The following is a 22,570-nucleotide window of genomic DNA, read 5'->3' as shown; positions in this document are numbered from 1 at the left end:
TAGGTCGTTCCGTTAATAGCCTTTCCCGAACCAAATATCCTATTAATATTTCTAGAGAATTTATAAATAAGTCTATAGAAATAGAACCCTCTACTTTTATTATAAAGCTTCTAGAGACTAAAGATTATATTACTATTAGAGAATTATATAAATAGGCCAAGGAATCTAATATTTTATTTTCAGATATTAATATTATTATAAAAAGCTACTAGGAAAATATTTAAAAAGCTATTTTATATAAAAATAACTATAATTATAATAAAGCTATTCTCGAAAATACTAAGCTCTATAATACTAAGCTCGAGAATAATATTAAATACTATATAGCTATAGTAAATCGGCTTATAGTAGCTCTAACTACTTCTACTTTACCTGTTCTAGTTACTCTAAACTTCTTTTAAAAGAATTCCGAATTATCTCTTACTTATTCCTATTTAGGATCCCCTATATCTTATATTTTCTTTAGAAGTACTAGAGTTACTAAGCTCCCAGATCTAATTTTCTTTATTAGAGATTATACTATTTTTAATAACTAGCTAGTTTAGATTAAGAATAAGCTATAAGGAAATACTAATTTATATTTCTTAGAGAATCTCAAAATTATTTATATTTCTAGTAAACTTACTAGTAATACTCTTACCCTAACTAACTCTTATATAAACAAAAATAGTCCGAATTAGTACTATTAGCTTTTAGAGCTTTACTCTTACCTAAAGAAGCTATATTTTAATCCTAATAAGATATAAAATACTTGTTATAATTTTAGTAAGCTTTAAATATATTCTAGTTAAATATTTCAGGAATTCTATATTCTTTTCTTATAACTATTTATAAAAGGCAGTATTAGTCTTTAAGATATTAAATATAAACTAAATAAGAAGCTTTTACTAAAGCTCCAGAAATTAGTATATATATACTATAATAATTCTTCTATTAATACTATTTGCTTTATTTAGTACTATATTACTAATAATTAGTAAATTAAGGCTATATATAAAAAAACTAAGAAATATAAGAAAGCAAGAGCTATTTTAGTCAAGTTTATTTCTAGTACTATATTCCCGTATATTTCTAAAAAGTATATTCCTAAAAAGGAACCTAAAGAGCCTATATTAACTACTCTTATTAAGTATATATCTTCTTATAAATATAAGTAATATCCTATAAAGACCGAGAATCTCTTAATTATTAAGTACTTTAACTATAATAAGTTTAGCTATTATACTAGATATTATCTGGTTTTATATAATAAGGAAACCAAGATAGCTTTTTCTAGAATTAAGCCAGGCTTAGTTCCTATTTTACTAAAATATACTAATTTAGTAAAGTAATTAGAGAATTCGAGCTCTAATTCTAGTATGAAACCAGGAAACAAATATCCCTAAAGAAAGTTTCTATTTTAGGGACTTATAGTATAAATTTAGTAAAGATTAACTTAACTTATCTAATAAGAAAAAATACTCTTATAATGCCTTATACTATTAATATAAATAGATTAGGAATTAAGTCTTTTTTCCTTATTAATACTAGAGCTAATAGTTATACTTTTATTAATATAAAGCTTACTTAGCTTATAGAATAATTCTTAGAAATAGAACTATAGCCCTTTCTCTTATCCTATATTATATATGGTTTTAATAGAAAGCTAGCTAAGTTTACTAAGAAATATATAGAAGTCTTATTTCTAATTAATAAATAAAATATTAATATACCTATAATTATCCTAAACTTTAGAAATTATAATATTATTCTTAGTAAGAAATAGGTAATATATATTAATATTCTAGTTAATTATAGAAGATATAGGCTTATATAGCTAAAAAAAAAAAATAAGCCTAAATCTATATAATTCGGTTATATTATTAGTATTTTATAATAATAGCTAGAGAAATAACCTAATAAGAAATATTAAAAGAATACTAATTAATAAGATTCTATTATAAGCTATTTCTGGAAACCTTTTAATCTAAAATAGTTTTCCTTCTTTTAGACTAATTAAAGAAAATTATATAAGACTATAAAAAAGAAGCTTTTATAGCCTAATTAAAATATAATACTTAAGTAAAAGCTAAAGAAGCAAAAAGAAGTCCTTAATAAAAAGTAAATATTAGACCTAGCTATTCTTATTTCTATAGTATTTAACTATATAGCCAAAAAAGAAAATAATATTATTAGTTAAATCTCTATTTATGAGATTAATAAAAAGCTTAAAGCTCGGAAAAGAGAAGCTATTTCTAGCCCAGAGAATTAATAACTGGAAGAAATAAAGCTTTAATAATTATAGAGAATATTACTCCTAAAATTCAAGAAATATGCCTCTATTTTCTCTAAGAAGAAATCTAATATTCTTTTTCCCTATAGATTATATAATTATAAGATTTAGATTAAAGGCCCGAAAAGAACTAAAAATATTAAATATTAATCTCTTTAGTAATAATTTACTTAAGAGCTTCTAGAAATCAAGTATTTCTTAGAAAATAATCTAGCTAAGGGCTTTATTAAAGCTAGTTAGACTTCCTTTACTTTACTAGTTCTTTTTATAAAAAAAACAAATAGAGGTTTATAATTCTATATTAATTTTCGCTATTTAAATAATATTACCCGGAAGAATTAATATTTCCTTTTATTTATTAATAAGACTTTAAGTTAATTATCTAAAACCAAGATTTATACTAAATTAGATATTTACTAAGCTTTCTATTATATAGCTATAAACCCGGACTTTTAGGAGCTAATAATATTTCATATCTATTATAAAGTATATAAATATAATATTCTCTAGAAAGGCCTTATAAATAGCCTGGCTATATATTAATACTATATAAATAATATACTTTTTAAATATCTAGATAACTTTTATATAATATACCTTAATAATATTCTTATTTATTTAAAAAACCTAGTAAAATATAAATAATATATATAAAAAGTACTAAATTACTTATATTTTACTAGCCTTTAAATAAATATTAAGAAATCGGAATTTAAAGTTATATATATAAAATACTTAGGCTTTATTATCTCTATATCTGGTATTAAAGTAAATTCTAATAAAATTAAAGTAATATATAACTAGTAATTCCTAAAAATAATTAAGGATATATAATTCTTTCTCGGCTTTTATAACTTTTATAAATACTTTATTAAAAAGTACAGACGAATTACTAGATCTTTTACCTTATTTATAAAAAAGGATATTTCCTTTAAATAGTCCAAATAATATTAAGAGGCTTTTATTTACCTAAAAAAAGCTATAATTTCTATTCTAGTTCTATAATACTATAATTCAGATCTGCCTATAATAATAGAAATAAATATATCTAAAGAAATAATTACTAGCCTACTTTCTTAATAAGACCTAGAAACAGGCCTTTAGTATCCTATAGCCCATTTTTTTAAAACTATACTTCTAATAAAGCTTAATTATAATATATATAATAAGGAAATATTTGTTATAATACAAGTACTAGAAAAATAGAAAGCTAAGCTAGAGGGGCTTTAGGATACTTCCTTTAAGGTCTATTCTAATTACTATACCTTAGAATACTTTATAACTACTAAGAAGCTCTTTTCTTAATAAGCTAGATAGGCTAAGCTTTTATTTTACTATTATTTTAAGCTTATATATTATTCTAGAAAATTAAATAAGTAAATAAATACTTTATTATAAAAATAAGATAAAGTAAATATTTAGGGCTAGATTAAGGAAAAGCTATAAACTCAAGTACTTTTCCCTAAAAATAAGATTAATCCGGAGATTATTTATAACTTATAGCTTATAGTAATACTCTATAAAATCGGCTTACTTAATCCGGAATTCGGCTCTAAAAACCAAATATATACTAAAGACTTTCCGGAGAAAAATACCTTTATTAAAAATATAATTTCCCTAGAAAAAGATATTATATTAGAAGCTTTATTAGTAAACTCTACTATAATAGCCCTTATAGAAGTATTATTAGAAGCTCCTGTCAGATATAGTAGTTTATAACTTATAAATAAGATCTTATAGAATAATTATATATTATTAGATCTAGAGAAGCTATATATAATAGCCTAAGCCAAAAGTAATATCTAAATATTATAAAAGACAAAATAATTCTCAAACTATCTTTATAGACTACTCTAATTCATAAAATATATAATAAATCCCTTTCTAAATATCCTAGATATATAAAGCTCTATTAGCTATTAAAGAAGTAATATTACTAGCTATTTATAAGTAAGAATATTAATTAATACTATAATAATTACTATACTTATAGGAGATTATATATATCTAGAAATAAAAAGCCTGATTTATTTCATTTCTTTCTAGTTCCTAATTATTCCTAGTAATATATTACTATAGACTTTAAGAGCTATTTAGAAAGCAAATCGGGCTATAATATAATTATTATATTCGTAAATTACTTATTTAAGTATCTAATTATAATTCCCGTATAAGATATAATTATAGCCAAGTAGCTAATACCTCTATTTTTACTTTATATAATATACTAAATAAATATTCTAGAAATAATTATATTAGATTAGAAATACTAATTTATATCCGATTTTTAAAGCGAATTCTATACGAGAATTAGTATAAAGCTTAAGCTCTTTATAGCTAATTACCTCTAAACGGACGAATAAATAAAGATTATTAATTAGTACTTTAATTAGAGATTATACCTATATATTAACTATTATTAGAATAACTAGAATAAATGAGTTACTATAATTAATTATTAATAAGCCTCTCTTTAATATAAAACTATTAGCTAGTTCCTATTTATAATTAAAAAGAGCTACGAGCCTTATATCTTACTAGACTAGAACTCTTCTATTAAAGCTAACTTACCTAAAGAGAAACTAAATAGAAATAAAGCTAAAGTATTAATAAATTAATTATATGAATTATAGTAACTTACCTAAGACTATATAAAGCAAGTATAGGAATAATATATAATATAAGCTAATAAATACTACTATTTAATTAATTTCAAAGTCGGGAATAAAGTATAAGTTACTATAAAATACTAGAAATTCGATTATCCGAGCCAGAAGCTAGGAAATTAAATAAAAGGCCTATTTAAAATTCTAGAATAATATAGCTATTTATTTCTCTTAAAACTACTAGAAACTATAAAGATATATCTAGTTTTTTATATAGAAAAGCTATAAAAAAACCCCTAGAATTCTCTACTAGGTTAAATAAACCCGGAACTGCCTTTATTAATACTAGAAAATAGTAAATAAAAATATAATATTAAGCGGGTTATTATAATTAAGCTAGTAAGAAATAAGCTAAAATATAGAATTTATTAGATTAGTTAGAATAAGAATCTAGTATAGTATCTAGCTTTAGTACTAAATAATAGCCTCCTGGTTTTATAAAGTTTCTATAATAATAATATTAATATACTAGGACTTCTATAAAACCTATAATATTAGCTAGACTATATAAAAAATAATACTTATCTAGAACTATACGGAAATAATAATAAATCTTCCTAAGTTATATAATAAAGGCCCTGGCCTTTTAAATATAATATCTATATCCGAGATACTAGTTTATTTTAGAAAGAAAAATAATATAAAATTAGATAAATTAATAGCTTTTATAAAGCTCGGAAATAAGCTTATTCCGAAAAAAAAAGTAATATTATAATTCCCAGATATCCAATATCTAAAATATCTTACTAAATACTAGATACTTTCTAGATATATATAATATGGCTGCCTTATTAGGAAAATATACTTGAAATATACTAGAGATATTTAGATAGCTAAGCCCCTTTAAGACTAGTATACTATAAGATATATATACTTCCTTATAGCTTTCTATATTCTAGTTTTCTCTTTCTTAGCTTTAAATTATCTTTATAAAAGATCTTTTACCTTATTTTCCAAGCCCTAAATACTATATCCGTAATATTTATAACTATATTTAAAATATATATTAAGATTTAATTAGTATATTATATATTTCTATTTTATATAAAAAGAATTTCTTTTATATAAAACCTATTTCCTAATTAAGATATTATTTTATTATTAGAAACTAATTATTTCTTTAAAAAACTAGTATAATTTACTAATTCTTATTATTAATTTATTTCTTACTATTAAATATTATTTAAATAATTCCTATATTTTTAATACTAATTTAAAATATCTAATTTTTCTATATTTTATATTAATTTTAATATTAACTATTTCAAATTTAATAATAATACTATAAACTTTATTTATACTATTTTATAATTCTTCTTTTTATAACTTATAATATTTTTAATATTACTTTTATAAATATAGATATTATTTTAAAATCCTAACTAATTAAATAGTTTTATATTATATAAGATTAATTTTAATAAATACTAAATAAATAAGATTAGCTTTTAAAAGAAGTAATATCTTATTCTAAATTATTTTTTAATTTTATTATTCTAATATTTTTTATATATTTCCTATATTATTTTCTTTCTTTTATACTATTTTTTTAAGTTAATAGAAATATTTCTAAATAAATAAGAAATTAGAATATATCTATATTATAAAATTTTCGTTATTTTTTTTATATTCTAATACTTTAGATATTATTACTATATTTATATTTCTATTATATTACTTTTTTATTTTCCTATTATTACTATTTAGTTTAATTTACTTTAATTATTTCCTTAATTATATTTCTTTAAATATATATATTTATGTTTTTTTTTATAATAGAAGCCTAATTCTATATTTTATTTTCTATAATTATTTCTAATTTATAATTATATTATTTTAAATATATCTAATTATTATATTTATCTTTTCTATTATATATATTACTATTTTAGCTTTGTTTCCTTATTAGGAAAAAAGAAAAACTCAAATATATATAATATCTTTATATAATTCAAGTTTATTTTAATTTATTTTTTATTTTGAAATATATTTAAAAGAAATTCTTATAATTTCGAGAACTTTTAATTCTATAACCTATTTCTATTATACTAATAATACTTTTATAATCTATTAAAAATAATAAAATAGCTAAAGTATAATAGCTAATTCTTTTAAGCTATAATATTATTAAAAGCCTATAAATTAATAGTATTAAAGTTTAGAGTATTAAAGAAGTTTAAATAATTATAAAAAACTTACTAATACTAGAAAAAATAGTTATAATTACTAAATTTAATATAAATATTCTAGATAAGCTAAATAATATATATAATAAGCTTTTAAAATAGAAAACCTTTATTAGAAATAAAACTAGACTAGAATTAACTAAAAATAAGCTAAAGAATTACTAAGCTAATAATAGGGAATTCGAGAATATTATTAAAGATATTTCTAAAGGCAAATAAGAAAAGCTTAATAAGATTAAGATTATAGTAAATAGTTTTAATACTAAAAGTTAAAATAAAATTATATTATATAATAAAGCCTTTAGCTAATATATTAATAATATCTATAATAATTTTAGTAAAAATATTTATAAGAAGTTATATTTTCTTTTTAAAATAAAAGCTTTAGTATATAAAGCTATTTAGTTAATTAATAAAGCTATTTTAGAGTATATTAAGAATAAGAAGTATTAGAATACTAGTATATTTACTAAATTAGATATTACTAAGGTACTTAAGTATACTAAAGCTATTTCGAAACCTAAAGAATTAAAGTTTAAGCTATTATTAGCTAATAATCTTAAAACTAAATAATATATCTTTAATACTTCCGGAATTCTAATTAAGGAAATTTATAATAATAAGCCTTTTCCTGCTTTTTGAGATAAGCCTAAAGAATAGGCCCTTATTATAATTTCTGCTTTAACTTAACTAGATCTAGCTAAGAAAAATAAGGCTAATTTAATAAAGCCTAGTAAGAAAATTACTAGTAAGGCTAGTAGAACTAGTATAACTAAATAAAAAGAACCTGGCAAGAATAGAAAGTAAGCTAAGCCTAAGACTTCTAATAAATAATAGAGATCTAAATATTAGACCAAATATAAGATTAGTAAAGTAAAGGAAAGTAAGAAGAAATTCTCTATTTTAAAAAGAAAAATATTATCTAGAAAAACTCTCGTAACTATATCTAGAACTAAGAAATAGAAAACTAAGGATATTAAATTCAGAGAACTTAATAAAGGCATTTAGTATACTTATAAGATACTAGCTAAATAGAAACTAATACTTATTTAGTAAAATAAATATATTTTTAAAAAAGTATATAATAGTATTTTAGGACCTATTTATAAGCGAGAATATTATAGGATTAATAATAAATTTCTTAAAGCTTCTTATATAAAATATATTTAATAACTTACTAATACTTTTTTTATTAATATATGAAATATTAAGAATACTTTAAAACTAGTTACTAAGATCTATAAAGTTACTAAGGGCAAGAAATATATTTCTATTACTTAAATAAATAAGGAAATATAGGATTTCTAATTAATTCCGCCCAAATTTATAGCTCTAATTTAATATTATAGTTCCTATTTCCGAGTCTAGTATTATTAATCTGGATATAAATAACTATATTTATAAGAAGAATTACCTAAAATAGATTAAAAAGCTTAGTATTCGAGAACTTTTAATAAAGAAAATAGAAATACTATAGTTTTATTTCCGAAAAAATAATATATTAATATATAAAGATCTTAGTAATAACTATTATATCTTAGCCTTTTAATTCTTAATAGCAGATCTATTAATATAGCTCGGATTTCACGAGGTATTAAATAAATATCTTATATATCTAATTACTTACTCTTAGCTAGCCTAATACTTTATTTCTGGAAATATTAATTATAATTAGTATAAAGGTAATACTAAGGATCTGGCTATTACTAAAGCTTTAAGTAGTAAATTTTATCTTAGTAAAAAGTATTAGAATATTAGCTATATTTTTCTTATAGATTATAAGAAAGCTATTACTTTTAGTAAGAAGTTCTTTAAAAACATTAATTACTTCTTTATTTCTAATAAATTTAAGCCAGAAATAGCTAAGAAATTAGGTAAATATTTACTAAAGATAATAGGAAAAAAGATTTTAACCTTTAATAAGAGGAAAAAGCTCTAGATAAGAGGCTTTAATAATTTTATAAAAGACTTTATTTTCGTATATTCTATTCTTAATAATAACTAAACTTATTAAAATTATAGTAAAAGGCCTATTAAGTAGTAAATTATTATTAAGCTATTCTTTAACTTATATATTATTCGAGAATTAATACTTTTTAATAATTTCAGACTTATAAATTACCTAGCTAAAGGCATTTATTTATTTAGTTAAATAAACTATATTTAATTTAAGAATATAGTAAATAATACGAAATTTAAAAAAGCTATCTATTTAGAATATATTAGTATAATTTATAATATAATTCGCTATAATAAGCCTCCTTAATATCTAATAGTAAAGGCGGAAATTAAATAATAATTAAAGGTAAATACTAATTAATATAAAGAACTATATTAGATTTAGTATAAGAATATAGCTAAGCAGGTTTGGATTATCTTTAAGTAAGTTCAGGAGTATAAAATAAGACTATTTAAGGATAATAAGTCTTATTTTAGGTATATAAAGAAGAAATTAGATTAACTAATAAAAGAGAATCCTAAATATTTTATTATTTCGAACTTTAAATAGGATTTTTCTATTATTTTTAGTATTTAGGAAATAAGTATAAATAAATAAGGAATTAGATATAATATAATAGGCTATACTCGTTAAAAATTATATTATTTTAGTAGTTTTGAGGTTTAGGTTATATAGTAAAAGCTATAGCCTTTTATATATAACTTATAGAAATTATATAAGAAAGCTAGTTTTTCTATAAACTTAGAGAATAATTTCTTATAAATATTTAATTAATTAAGCTTTTATATACTATATACTATTTATACTTTACTATTTATACTTTACTATTTATACTTTTAATTTATTAATTTATTATTAAGTTATGTTTTATATTCTAGTATATTTTATATAGGTTTTTATTTTATTATAGTTTCCCTTCTATAATAGCTATAGTAAATCGGCTTATAATAGCTCTAACTACTTTTACTCTACTTGCTCTGGCTATTCCGAATCTTTTTTAAAAGAATTCCGAACTATTTCTTACTTATTTCTGTCTAGGATCTCTTATATTTTATATTTCTTTTAAAAGTACTAGAGTTACTAAGCTCCTAGATCTAACTCTCTTTATTAAAGATTATACTATCTTTAATAACTAGCTAGTTTAGATTAAGAATAAGCTATAAAAAAATACTAATTTATATTCTTTAAAGAATCTTAAGATTATTTATATTTCTAGTAAACTTACTAGTAATACTCTTATCTTAACTAATTCTTATATAAATAAAGATAGTCCAAATTAGTACTATTAGCTCTTAGAGTTCTATTCTTACTTAAAGAAGCTATATTCTAATCCTAATAAGATATAGAATACTTATTATAATTTTAATAATCTTTAAATATATTCTAATTAAGTATTTCAGGAGTTTTATATTCTTTTCTTATAACTATTTATAAAAGATAGTATTAGTCTTTAAAATATTAAGTATAAACTAAATAAGAAGCTCTTACTAAAGCTCTAGAAATTAGTATATATATATTATAATAATTCTTTTATTAATATTACTTGTTTTATTTAGTACTATACTACTAATAATTAGTAGATTAAGGCTATATATAAAAAGACTAAGAAATATAAAAAGACAGGAACTATTCTAGCTAAGTTTATTTCTAGTACTATATCCTTATATATTTCTAAAAAATATATTTCTAAGAAAGAGCCCAAAAAGCCTATATTAACTACTTTTATTAAATATATATTCTCTTATAAATATAAGTAATATCCTATAAAGACTAAGAATCTCTCAATTATTAAATACTTTAATTATAACGAGTTTAGCTACTATATTAGATACTATCTGGTTTTATATAGTAAGGAAACTAAGATAGCTCTTTCTAGAATTAAGCCGGATTTAGTTCCTATTTTACTGGAATATATTATTCTAATAGAATATTTAGAGAATTCGAGTTCTAATTCTAGTATAGAACCGGGAAATAAATACTTCTAAAGAAAGTCTTTATTTTAGGGACTTATAATATGAATTTAATAGAGATTAATTTAATTTATTTAATAGAAGGAAATACTCTTATAATATCCTATATTATTAGTATAAATAAATTAGGAATTAAGTCTTTTCTTATTAATACTAGAGCTAATAGTTATACTTTTATTAATATAAAGCTTACTTAGCTTATAGAATAATTCTTGGAAATAGAACTATAATTTCTTCTCTTACCTTATACTATATATGGTTTTAATAAAAAGCTAGCTAAGTTTACTAAGAAATATATAAAAGTTTTACTTCTAATTAATAAATAGAACATTAATATATTTATAATTATTCTAAATCTTAAAAATTATAATATTATTTTTAGTAAAAAATAGATAGTATATATTAATATTCTAGTTAATTATAGAAGATATAGGCTTATATAGCCAAAAAAACAAGCCTAAATCTATATAATTCGGTTATATTATTAGTACTTTATAATAATAGCTAGAGAAGTAACCTAATAAAAAGTATTAAAAGAATACTAATTAATAAGATTCTATTATAAGTTATTCCTAAAAATCTTTTATTCTAAAGTAGTTTTTCTCTTTTTAGACTAATTAGAGAGAATTATATAAGACTATAGAAAAGAAGTTTTTATTACCTAATTAAAATATAATATTTAAGTAAAAGCTAAAGAAATAGAAAGAGGTTTTTAATAAAAAGTAAATATTAGATCTAGCTATTCTTATTTCTATAGTATTTAATTATATAACTAAAAGAAAAGATAATATTATTAGTTAAATCTCTATTTATAAGATTAATAAGAAGCTTAAAACTCGGGGGAAAAAAAGCTATCTCTGGTCTAGAAAATTAATAACTAGAAGAAATAGAGCTTTAGTAGCTATAAAGAATATTATTTTTAGAATTTAAGAAATATACCTCTATTTTTTCTAAGAAGAAATCTAATACTCTTTCTTCCTATAGACTATATAATTATAAGATTTGAATTAAAGGCCTAAAAAAAACCGAGAGTATTAGATATTAATTCCTCTAGTAATAGTCTATTTAAGAACTTATAGAAATTAAGAATTTCTTAAAAAATAATCTGGCTAAAGGCTTTATTAAAGCTAGTTAGGCTTCCTTTACTTTACTAGTTCTTTTTATAAAGAAAGCAAATAGAGATTTATATTTCTATATTAATTTCTACTATCTAAATAATATTACCCGAAAGAATTAATATTCTTTTTTATTTATTAATAAAACTTTAAGTTAATTATCTAAAGCCAAGATCTATATTAAATTAGATATTTACTAAGCTTTCTATTATATAGCTATAAACTTGAACTTTCAGGAACTAATAATATTTTATAATTACTATAGAATATATAAATATAATATTCTTTAGAAAAGCTTTATAAATAGCCTGGTTATATATTAATACTATATAAATAATATACTTTTTAAGTATCTAAATAACTTATATATAATATATTTTAATAATATTTTTATTTATTTAAAGAACCTAATAAAATATAAATAATATATATGAAAAGTACTAGACTATTTATATCTTACTAGTCTCTAAATAAATATTTAAAAATCGGAATTCAAAATTATATATATAAAGTACTTGAACTTTATTATCTTTATATCTAGTATTAAAATAGATCCTAATAAAGTCGAAATAATTTATAACTAGTAATCTCTAAAAATAATTAAGAGTATATAGTTCTTTCTCGGCTTTTATAACTTTTATAAATACTTTATTAGAGAATATAAACAAATTACTAGATCTTTTATCTTATTTATAAAAAAGAGAATTTCTTTTAAGTAATCTAAATAATATTAAAAGGCTTTTAATTACTTAAAAGAAGTTATAATTTCTATTCTAGATCTATAATACTATAATTCAGATTTGCTTATAATAATAGAAATAAATATATTTAAAGAAGTAATTACTAGCCTATTTTCTTAATAAAACCCAGAAATAGGCCTTTAGTATTCTATAGCTTATTTTTCCAAAATTATATTTCCGGTAAAGCTTAATTATAATATATATAATAAGGAAATACTTGCTATAATACGAGTACTAAAGGAATAAAGAGCTAAGCTAGAGGGCCTTTAGAATACTTCTTTTAAGATCTATTCTAATTACTATATTTTAAAGTACTTTATAACTACTAAGAAGCTCTTTTTTTAATAAGCTAGATAGGCTAAGCTTTTATTCTATTATTATTTCAAGCTTATATATTATTCTAGAAAATCAAATAAGTAAATAGATATTTTATTATAAAAATAGAATAAAGTAAATATTTAGGGCCAGATTAAAAAAAAGCTATAAATTCAAATACTTCTTCTTAAAAATAAGATTAATCCGGAAATTATTTATAATTTATAGCTTATAGTAATATTTTATAAAGTCGGCTTATTTAATCCGGAATTCGGCTCTAAAAACTAAGTATATACTAAAGACTTTCCGAAAAAGAATACTTTTATTAGAAATATAATTCTCCTAAAAAAAGGTATTTTCTTAGAAGCTTTACTAGTAAACTTTACTATAATAGCCCTTATAGAAGTATTATTAGAAGCTCCTATTAAATATAATAGTTTATAACTTATAAATAAGATCTTATAAGATAATTATATATTACTAAATTTAGAGAAGCTATATATAATAGCCTAAGCCAAAAGTAATATCTAAATATTATAAAACGGCCTTCTTTTATATTATAGAAAACTTTATATTACGAAAAATAAAATAATTCCTGAATTATTTTTATAAACTACCCTAATTTATAAAATATATAATAAATTTCTTTCTAAATATTCTAGATATATAAAGCTTTATTAGCTATTAAAGAAGTAATATTACTAGCTCTTTATAAATAATAATATTAATTAATACTATAGTAATTACTATATTAATAGCAAATTATATATATCTAGAAATAAGAAGCCTAATTTAATTTTTTTTTTCTAGTTCCTAATTACCTCTAGTAATATATTATTATAGACTTTAAAAGCTATCTAGAAAATAAATCAGGCTATAATATAATTACTATATTTATAGATTACTTATCTAAGTATCTAATTATAATTCTAGTATAAGATATAATTATAGCCAAATATCTAGTATCTCTATTTTTACTTTATATAATATATTAAGTAAGTATTCTAGAAATAATTATATTAGATTAAAGACCCTAATTTATATTCGATTTTTAAAGTAAATTCTATATAAGAATTAGTATAAAGCTTAAGCTTTCTATAGCTAATTACTTCCAAATAAATAAATAAACAGAGATTATTAATTAGTACTTTAATTAGAGATTATATCTATATATTAATTACTACTAAGATAACTAGAATAAATAAGTTACTATAATTAATTATTAATAAGCCTCTCTTTAGTATAAAACTATTAGCTAGTTCTTATTTATAACTAAAAAGAGCTATAAGCCTTATATTTCTCTGAACTAGAACTTCCTTATTAAAGCTAACTTATTCAAGGAAAAGCTAAATAGAAATAAAGCTAAAGTATTAATAAATTAATTATATAAATTAGAGTAACTTATCTAGGGCTATATAGAATAAGTATAGGAATAATATATAGTATAAGCTAATAAGTACTACTATCTAATTAATTTCAAAGTCGGGAATAAAGTATAGGTTACTATAAAGTACTAGAAATTCGATTATCCAAGCCGGAAGCTAGGGAACCAAATAGAGGGCCTATTTAAGATTCTAGAATAATATAGCTATTTATTTCTCCTGAAACTGCCAGAAACCATAAAGATATACCCAGTTTTCTATATAGAGAAGCTATAAAAAGACCCCCAGAATTCTCTGCCAGGTCAAGCAAATCCGGAACCGCCCCTATTAATACTAGAGGATAGCAAATAAGAGTATGGTATTAAACGGGTTATTATAGTCAAGCTAGTAAGAAATAGATTAAAGTATAGAATTCAGTAGGTTAGTTAAAATAAAGATCTAGTATAGTATCTAGCTTCAGTATTAAGCAATAGCCCCCCGGTTTTATAGAGCTTTCATAATAATAATATTAACATACCAGGACCTCTATAAAACCTGTAATACTGGCTAGACTATATAAAAAATAATACTTGTCCAGAACTATACGGAAATAATAATAAACCCTCCTAGGTTATATGGCAAAGGCGCCAGCCTTTCATACGTGACGTCTATATCCGAGATACTAGTTTCACTTTGGGAAAGAGCATAGTACGAAATTAGATAGATCAACGGCTTTTACGAAGCTCCGGGACGAGCTTATTACGAAGGAGGAAGTAATATTATGATTCCCAGATGCCCGGCATCTAAGATGCCTCTCCAGATGCCAGATGCCTCCTAGGCGCACGTAATACGGCCGCCTTGCTAGGGAAGTATGCTTGGAATGCACTAGAGATATTTAGAAGGCTAAGCCCCTTCGGGACTAGCGTACTATGGGGTGTATATACTCCCTCGCAGCCTCCTGTATTCTAGTTTTCCCTTCCTTAGCTTTGAATCGTCTTTATAAGGGACCTTCTACCTTGCTTTCCAAGCCCTGAATGCCGTACCCGTGACAATACTTGTATTAAAAAATCTAACTTAAGGGCTTTAAGGAGCTTAAGTAATTAATTGCCGACTTGTTATTAATACCCCGGCTCTCAATCAATACCCCTAATTGAAACCCGGCGGGCTGTCGTTTTATACTTTCCCGGTTTGCTAATAACGGGGCATGCCTTAGTAATAGCGTTACTAGTACAGGCGTCAAGCTGAGACAGTGTGTCAAATAAATAGAGGAAAATAGAATAATAGCCATTACTCTTATTTTAGTCAAGTATAAACCCGTTACTCTTATTTTATTCATATATTATTCAAGTTATTTATGAATATTTATGAATAACCTGAATAACGTACGTGATCTATGCACGTGATAGAGCTAGCCTAGTCAGGTAAGGCTCCGGGAGGGCACGCACCTAGCGCTACCTCGCTACTCAATCAGGTAGTAATGGCGCTTGGTAAGCGAATCGAACCTTAGTAATACTTCTAATTTATTATTATAGAAAATTAGTATTTAAGTGCCCTTATATAAGTACTAGCTTAGCTTATATAAGGCTGCTTAATAGGTATCTTAGTTCTTTTTTAAAAATTTAAATATATATTAATTTATTGTAACTACGTGACTTATATGTGGTTATTCATGGTTATGCATGGTTATTCATGGTTATTCATGAATAATTATTCTATTTTACTTAACTTATTTAAGCTACTCGTTACTCATATTTTATTCAAGTTATTCATGAATATTCATGAATAACTTGAATAATCCTTTGACACACTGAGCGGAGACTTGGCGTGCAAAGTTGCATCTTACTGCAATCTACCTTATGCAGAACAACCTAGGTCCTTAAGTCGTAAGTATAGATTTCGCCCTTTAGAAAGCCTCAAAATTGCCTTGTTCTAATAAATCCTTTCGCTAGACAAACATCGCCATTACGACTTTTGATCATGGATTTAAATTGTCGAGTCATAAGCTCTATGGCCAACCTGTTTCTCGCCGCACCCATAGACATGGAGAAATACATGACGCTATACAAGCACTTCCATGAGCACCCCGAGCTCTCGAATCTTGAGGCTAACACTGCAAAAATGATTGCAGTCCAACTATCGAGTCTCCAAGCTTTCAACATCACCACCAACATTGGCGGCCATGGAGTCGTCGGCGTGCTGAAGAATGGCCCAGGGAAGACCATCCTCCTATGCGCCGACATGGACGCTCTTCCAATCTTGGAAGCAACCGGCCTTCCCTACTCCAGCAAAGTTACCATGCTCGACGCCGAAGGCGTCATGCGGCCAGTGATGCATGCGTGCGGCCATGACATGCACATGACGTGTCTCCTCGCGGCAGCTGAAACGCTTCTCAAGCTGAAGCAAATGTGGAGCGGTACGTTAATTGTGCTGTTCCAGCCTGCAGAGGAGCCTGGCACCGGCGCGAAGGCGATGGTAGATGATGGCCTGTATGACAAGCACAAGATCCCCGTGCCCGACTATGTACTCGGTCAGCATGTGATGGCCACGCGGGCAGGGAGTGTGGGGTCGAAGATGGGAACGATCATGGCGGGGGCGGATAGTATGAAAATTACACTGTTCAGGGTTGGTGGTCACGGGTCGCAGGTGGGTGGATAAATACTACACAGTATCAGGATCTATTGCATCCAAGAGCTGACCTGGGATATACAGCCACATCGGACGATTGACCCTGCTGTCATGGCGGCTCACGTTGTAGTACGCCTTCAGACCCTCATCAGTAGAGAGATCAACCCAAGCGATACTTCCGTTCTGACAGTCGGGAGCTTGCAAGCCGGTCAGACAGAGAACATCATCGCAGACTCGGCAGAAATTGGCGTCGACACACGCAGCGTGCGACCGGAAACGCGCGAGAAGCTTCTGGCCTCAATACGGCGGATTATCAAGGCTGAATGCGAAGCCAGCGGTTCCACGGTCGCACCCATATTCAAAATGACTCGGCACCTACCAAACACAGTGAATGACGAGTCGATGATGAGAACGCTAGTGAAGAGCTTTAGTGAGTATTTTGAAAACGACTTTGATGCAAATATACCGACTACTACCATTTCGGAGGACTTTTCGGTCCTCGCAACATCGCAGGGCCGGCCGTGTGCATCCTGGCATTGGGGAGGAATAGAGGAGGGGCTGTGGGATCAGAGGCTGAAGGAGGGGAGAATTGATGATATTCCCGCGAATCATACGGCGAGATTTGCGCCGGTGATACAACCTACGATGCAAACGGGTATTCATGCTCTCTGCGTTGCTGCTCTTGCTTTCTTTGACGACAAGTTACAACATAAACTATAAAACGACCGCAGCCGCGCCAATGTAAGATTATATCGATTTTCCCCTCTTTCCATGCCTGCGTCACCGCCACTGAAAACCCTCATCAGTGCTCTATTTTGAGACCTAGCTTCTGAATCAATTGAACACCTCGCTTCCGAAATTGTGTTTTATCCAGGTCAAGAAAAAAAGGGGGGGGGGTTGACCCGGCAACTATGGCTGCGTATTAGCCACTCCTGTCTGTCCCTAAAGTGCAACATTCTACGAAAAGCTTCAAGAGTGGTCTTGTCTACTAAAACCCTATATTTTCGCCGAATATTTCATCCGATTATGAGTGACAATTCACCAATAAGTAATTTTTTCCTGGGCAGCGAATACCCACTCTCCGATAGGGAAAGCACAGACGGGCAAACCTCAAACTAGTTTTAGATTCGGAGCACCACAATTACGAGTAGACTGGTTTGAAGCATTAGACCTCGAAGTAATTGCGTCTAAAGTATAACACCTTAGCATACTTCAAGAGAGCTTATATGACTTGTTCATGGTTCAAGACAAAGATACGAATCTTGGCTGGCGATTAGCCCAGGCGCAGCTCAGTCAGCACGTGCACGTTCGATGGAAAATGCAGTTGGCGAAAGTATAATATCCCTAAAGTCACATATCCTCTAACGTAAGGAAAGTTTTCTCCTAGAGATTCTACTACAATCCTGCTTTGCGTCTTGGTACGAAATCTTGGCAGCAACTCGCACATTAACGCTCAACCCTTAAAGGGCAGTCAATCGAGACCCGAGCTAATCCGTCAGAGGTGGGATTCCGGGTAGAAAAGGCCGAGGTGGAGGGAGTAGAGGGCATGTCTTGGACCCTGGTTGGGAAACAAGAAATGAACTTTGACCCTTAGCGAAGGGGGCATCAGGTGGTGGCTGTCGACCGTAGAGGTGTAAATAAGTCTACCTCTCGGACCAATGCTAGCAAGTCTTAATAGATTGGTGCCTTCAAAGGTGCTGTGGGCGAATAAATTTTGGAATTCTTATTAAGTTGACAGAAGTATTTGGTAGTTGTTCAAACCTGTAAAGTGCCGTGTGCAGAAATTAAGCATTCGAACTGAAACAATAACATCCAGGTCTTTCCTCCGCATCACCTTTTCAGGATCATTGGGTCAAATTGAAGAATGTCATTGAAGAGAAATATTCAATGTATAATGAGGCTTTGAACCAGCTAACATTTCTGGTGTTGCTGTGACTCATGCCGGCAAGCATTCTGTGGGGGCTGAGTTCAGCCACCCTGGGTAATGACGATGATTTTATCTCCTCTTAGCCCCAGTTCAATTTCTGCTCTTCCAAATCGCCCTTCCAGAACGAGCAACCCATAACTCGATTCCACTTTAAATCACACCGATAACCGAAAATGTCAACCCAACTATCTCCAGCCCTCTCAACCTTTCCACTCCTGTCAATCTCCCCACCGCGTTCAATCTTCCTCGTTTCGAGACTCCTAACACCCGAAGAATGTACCAAGATAATCGCTTCGTACACAAATCTTGTGCCCTCAAACGTAACACCCGCCACCGTCCGCGACCGAGAAGTATTCTCGGACCTTGCACTTGCATCGCTACTCTGGTCGCGCATCTCACCTTTCTTTCAAGGAAAAAAAGCTGTTGATGAAGATGGCGAGATATGGAACGTGAGGGGATTGAATGAGACATTCAGATTATGTCGGTACGTGCAAGGTAAGCACATACCTCCTTCTCTTCCCTCGAGGTAGTCGAAGCAAGCTAAACGAAGGAAGGGGGTAAATTCTCGCCGCACACCGATGGCAGAAGACTTGAGTCGGTGAATGACCAAAGTTTCATGACGATTAATATCTACCTGAAGACTGTTCCCGAGTCCCACGGAGGCGCCACACGCTTCCTTTCGCCCAGCAAAGAAGTGATCTACAAAGTCCAGCCTCAACTCGGACAAGCAGCACTCTTCCGAGGTGATGTTTGGCATGATGGTGAGGAGCTGAGCGAAGGGATTAAGTACTTGCTGAGGACGGATGTCATGTATGTCCGAGACAAGGACTTCGATTTTGAGACTTTGTATGGTAGACAGGATGACGAGGTGAAGGGCAGGAAAGCGTTGAGTATTGCGGAAGGATTGGAGGACGCGGGGAAAGGAGGAGAAGCGGTGCGATGGTATAAAAAGGCTTTTGGTTTGTTGCCAGCGTTGGAAGGTTAGTGTATGAAAGAAGGATTTATGAATAAAGTTACCCGAATTTTGTTGTTGTTCTGCCAAAAGTCCATTGGGAGTTGCTGGAAGATAGGCCTACCTAGTTATAAACGCATATAATATTAAAATTTGTTTATTTTTATTAAATACTTAAAGAACTACTTTTTCTAATATACTTTACTAATATTAATTAATTATATAATAAGAAAATATATTACAAAATATTAATAAAGCTTGCGAAATTAGTTATTACAAATATTATTATTAATATATAAATTTGCTATAATAAATAAAACTTTTTTTCTTATAATATAGAAGCAAATAAGCCAATTTAATAAAAACAAAATAATAAAGCTATTAAAAGAATTATAATTAAGAAAATAACTAAGTTAATAAAGCTTATATATTAAATAGAATATAAAGAAAAAAAGCTCTAATATATTATTATAATATAAAATAAATATATTATAAATTTATAACTTTTATTAAATAGAATAAAAAAAAGCTAAGATATATAAATATTTAAAAAGTTTAATAATACGAGATTACTTTATTTAAAAGAAAATTAATAGCTAAAAAAGTAATAAAAAATTATTTTCTTTAATTAAGGAAATATTATTATTTTAATAAAATATAATATATAAAGCATTATATAAGTATTTAATAAAAACAAATATTATTTAAATTATATTAAATAATAATTTATATATATTTTATATTTATTATAAGAGAATAAAGTAGTAAAAGCAAGTAAATTAAATTAAAATAAACTAGATAAATAAAGAGAAAATTAAAGTAATATATTAAATAGCTTTTTAAAAAAAAATTAATAAAAAAAAGTAAAATTAAAAAATTAAAAAATAATTACAAAATAAGAAAAAGTTTATTTTATAATAATTTTAATAATTTATATTATATATATATAAAGTTTTTAAGTTATTATTTATAATTAGTATAGCTATTTCTTTGGGAGTTATATATATAGTTACGGAATACGGGATACGGGATATAGGTAATAGAATATGGGATATGAGACATGGTTATATAACCTTGTATCCTATTAGTAACTCGACTAGTAGACTAGACTCCTTTAGGCTTAGCAGATTTAGGGATTATATATTAATACTATAATACTATAATCCCTATTTCTGAATAATAATAACTTTACTAACTAATATAACTAGTATTTTCACGCCTATATAATAGTACTATATATTATTAGTAAACTAATACTAATTAGTTAATACTTATAAATTAGAGGAAAACCTAGCTAGTTAGAAAAGTATTTAGTAGCCTAAGATAAGTAGTTTATTTCTAGTTAAAGAGAGGAACTATTATTAATTCCGGAAAAGTATTCGGTAGCTTAAGAAAAAGATACTAGCTCTTACTAATTAATAAGCAGTTAGCCATTTGACTATTATCTATCTATTTAACTTCTATTATTCTTTAAAACTAACTTCTTTTAGCCCTAAGACTATCTTCTTGGAAATTATTCTTTTTACTTATATAATACCCGTATTTATAGAACTCTCTTTCCGGAATATATATCCTATATATATCCTTAAAGCTCTTTAACTACTACTTCGATTTTATTATTAAATTGAGTTCTTTAAGCTTTAGATCCTCCCGGAATCGTAATATTTCACTTCCTAAATTTCTTATTATAGACGAAATATTTAAGGGCGAAATATTTACTTTAATATACTATCAGGCATCTGGGTATCTGGTATCTGAACCAGGTATCTGATATTTCAATAACCAGGCATCTGAACTGGGTATCTGGTATCTATACCAGGTATCTAAACTCTTTCTACAAACCTACTACGAACTACCTTACTTTCGAATACCTCTTACTATAAACCATACATATATACTAGGAAGAGACTGAATTTGGTTTAGTATAAATAATGAAAAGGGAAAGAAGCTAATTAAGAAATAGGAGAATAGGATTAATACTAATAATACTATAAACGCAGATTTTCGGGAATATCTAAATACTAAGCTATATTAGTATACCTTATATAGAACTTCTAATAAGAACCTATAGGATCTATTTAAGAATAACTTTAAGAACTTTAGTAATATAACCTTTAATTAATATAGCTATACTAAACTATAAATTCTTCGAAAATACCTTTAATATAGTAGTATTTATATTAAATAGAACTATATATACCTTATTATAGTATAGTTCCTACTAGATATTATTTGGAAGGAAATAATATATATTTAATATAAAGCTAATATTATTAAAGATAGTCTAATTAAAACAGATCTTCTAAAGAAACCTATTATATTAGTTTATCTTATTCTAGAGAGAACTAGACAGAAGAGAACCAAGCATTCTCGGTTAACTAGCTAGTTAAACCAAGGCATCTATCTACTTTCTTTAAATTAAGATTATTTACTACTTTTACTTTTATTACTATTACTAGATCTACTATACCTAAAAGACCC

General features: G+C 26.1%; 2 protein-coding genes across 2 annotated transcripts; both read left to right on the top strand.

Annotated features, from left to right (window-relative positions):
- The first annotated feature begins 16,615 nt into the window (after nucleotides 1-16,615).
- Nucleotides 16,616-17,972, top strand: K444DRAFT_571755 (amidohydrolase). The gene is made up of 2 exons (XM_024877329.1): nucleotides 16,616-17,228; nucleotides 17,295-17,972. Exons 1-2 carry the CDS (start codon nucleotides 16,626-16,628, stop codon nucleotides 17,928-17,930), a joined length of 1,239 nt encoding a protein of 412 aa, XP_024730337.1. The 5' UTR covers nucleotides 16,616-16,625; the 3' UTR covers nucleotides 17,931-17,972.
- Nucleotides 17,973-19,261: 1,289 nt separating this feature from the next.
- K444DRAFT_668224 (uncharacterized protein) lies at nucleotides 19,262-20,227 on the top strand. The gene is made up of 2 exons (XM_024887383.1): nucleotides 19,262-19,632; nucleotides 19,692-20,227. The coding sequence occupies exons 1-2, from the start codon at nucleotides 19,311-19,313 to the stop codon at nucleotides 20,120-20,122; spliced, it is 753 nt and encodes a 250-aa protein (XP_024730336.1). The 5' UTR covers nucleotides 19,262-19,310; the 3' UTR covers nucleotides 20,123-20,227.
- Nucleotides 20,228-22,570: the final 2,343 nt, after the last annotated feature.

This window comes from Hyaloscypha bicolor (genome assembly GCF_002865645.1).
Source record: "Hyaloscypha bicolor E unplaced genomic scaffold K444scaffold_153, whole genome shotgun sequence".
In the NCBI taxonomy this organism is placed as follows: domain Eukaryota; kingdom Fungi; phylum Ascomycota; class Leotiomycetes; order Helotiales; family Hyaloscyphaceae; genus Hyaloscypha; species Hyaloscypha bicolor.
This window is presented reverse-complemented; position numbering and strand designations above follow the sequence as displayed.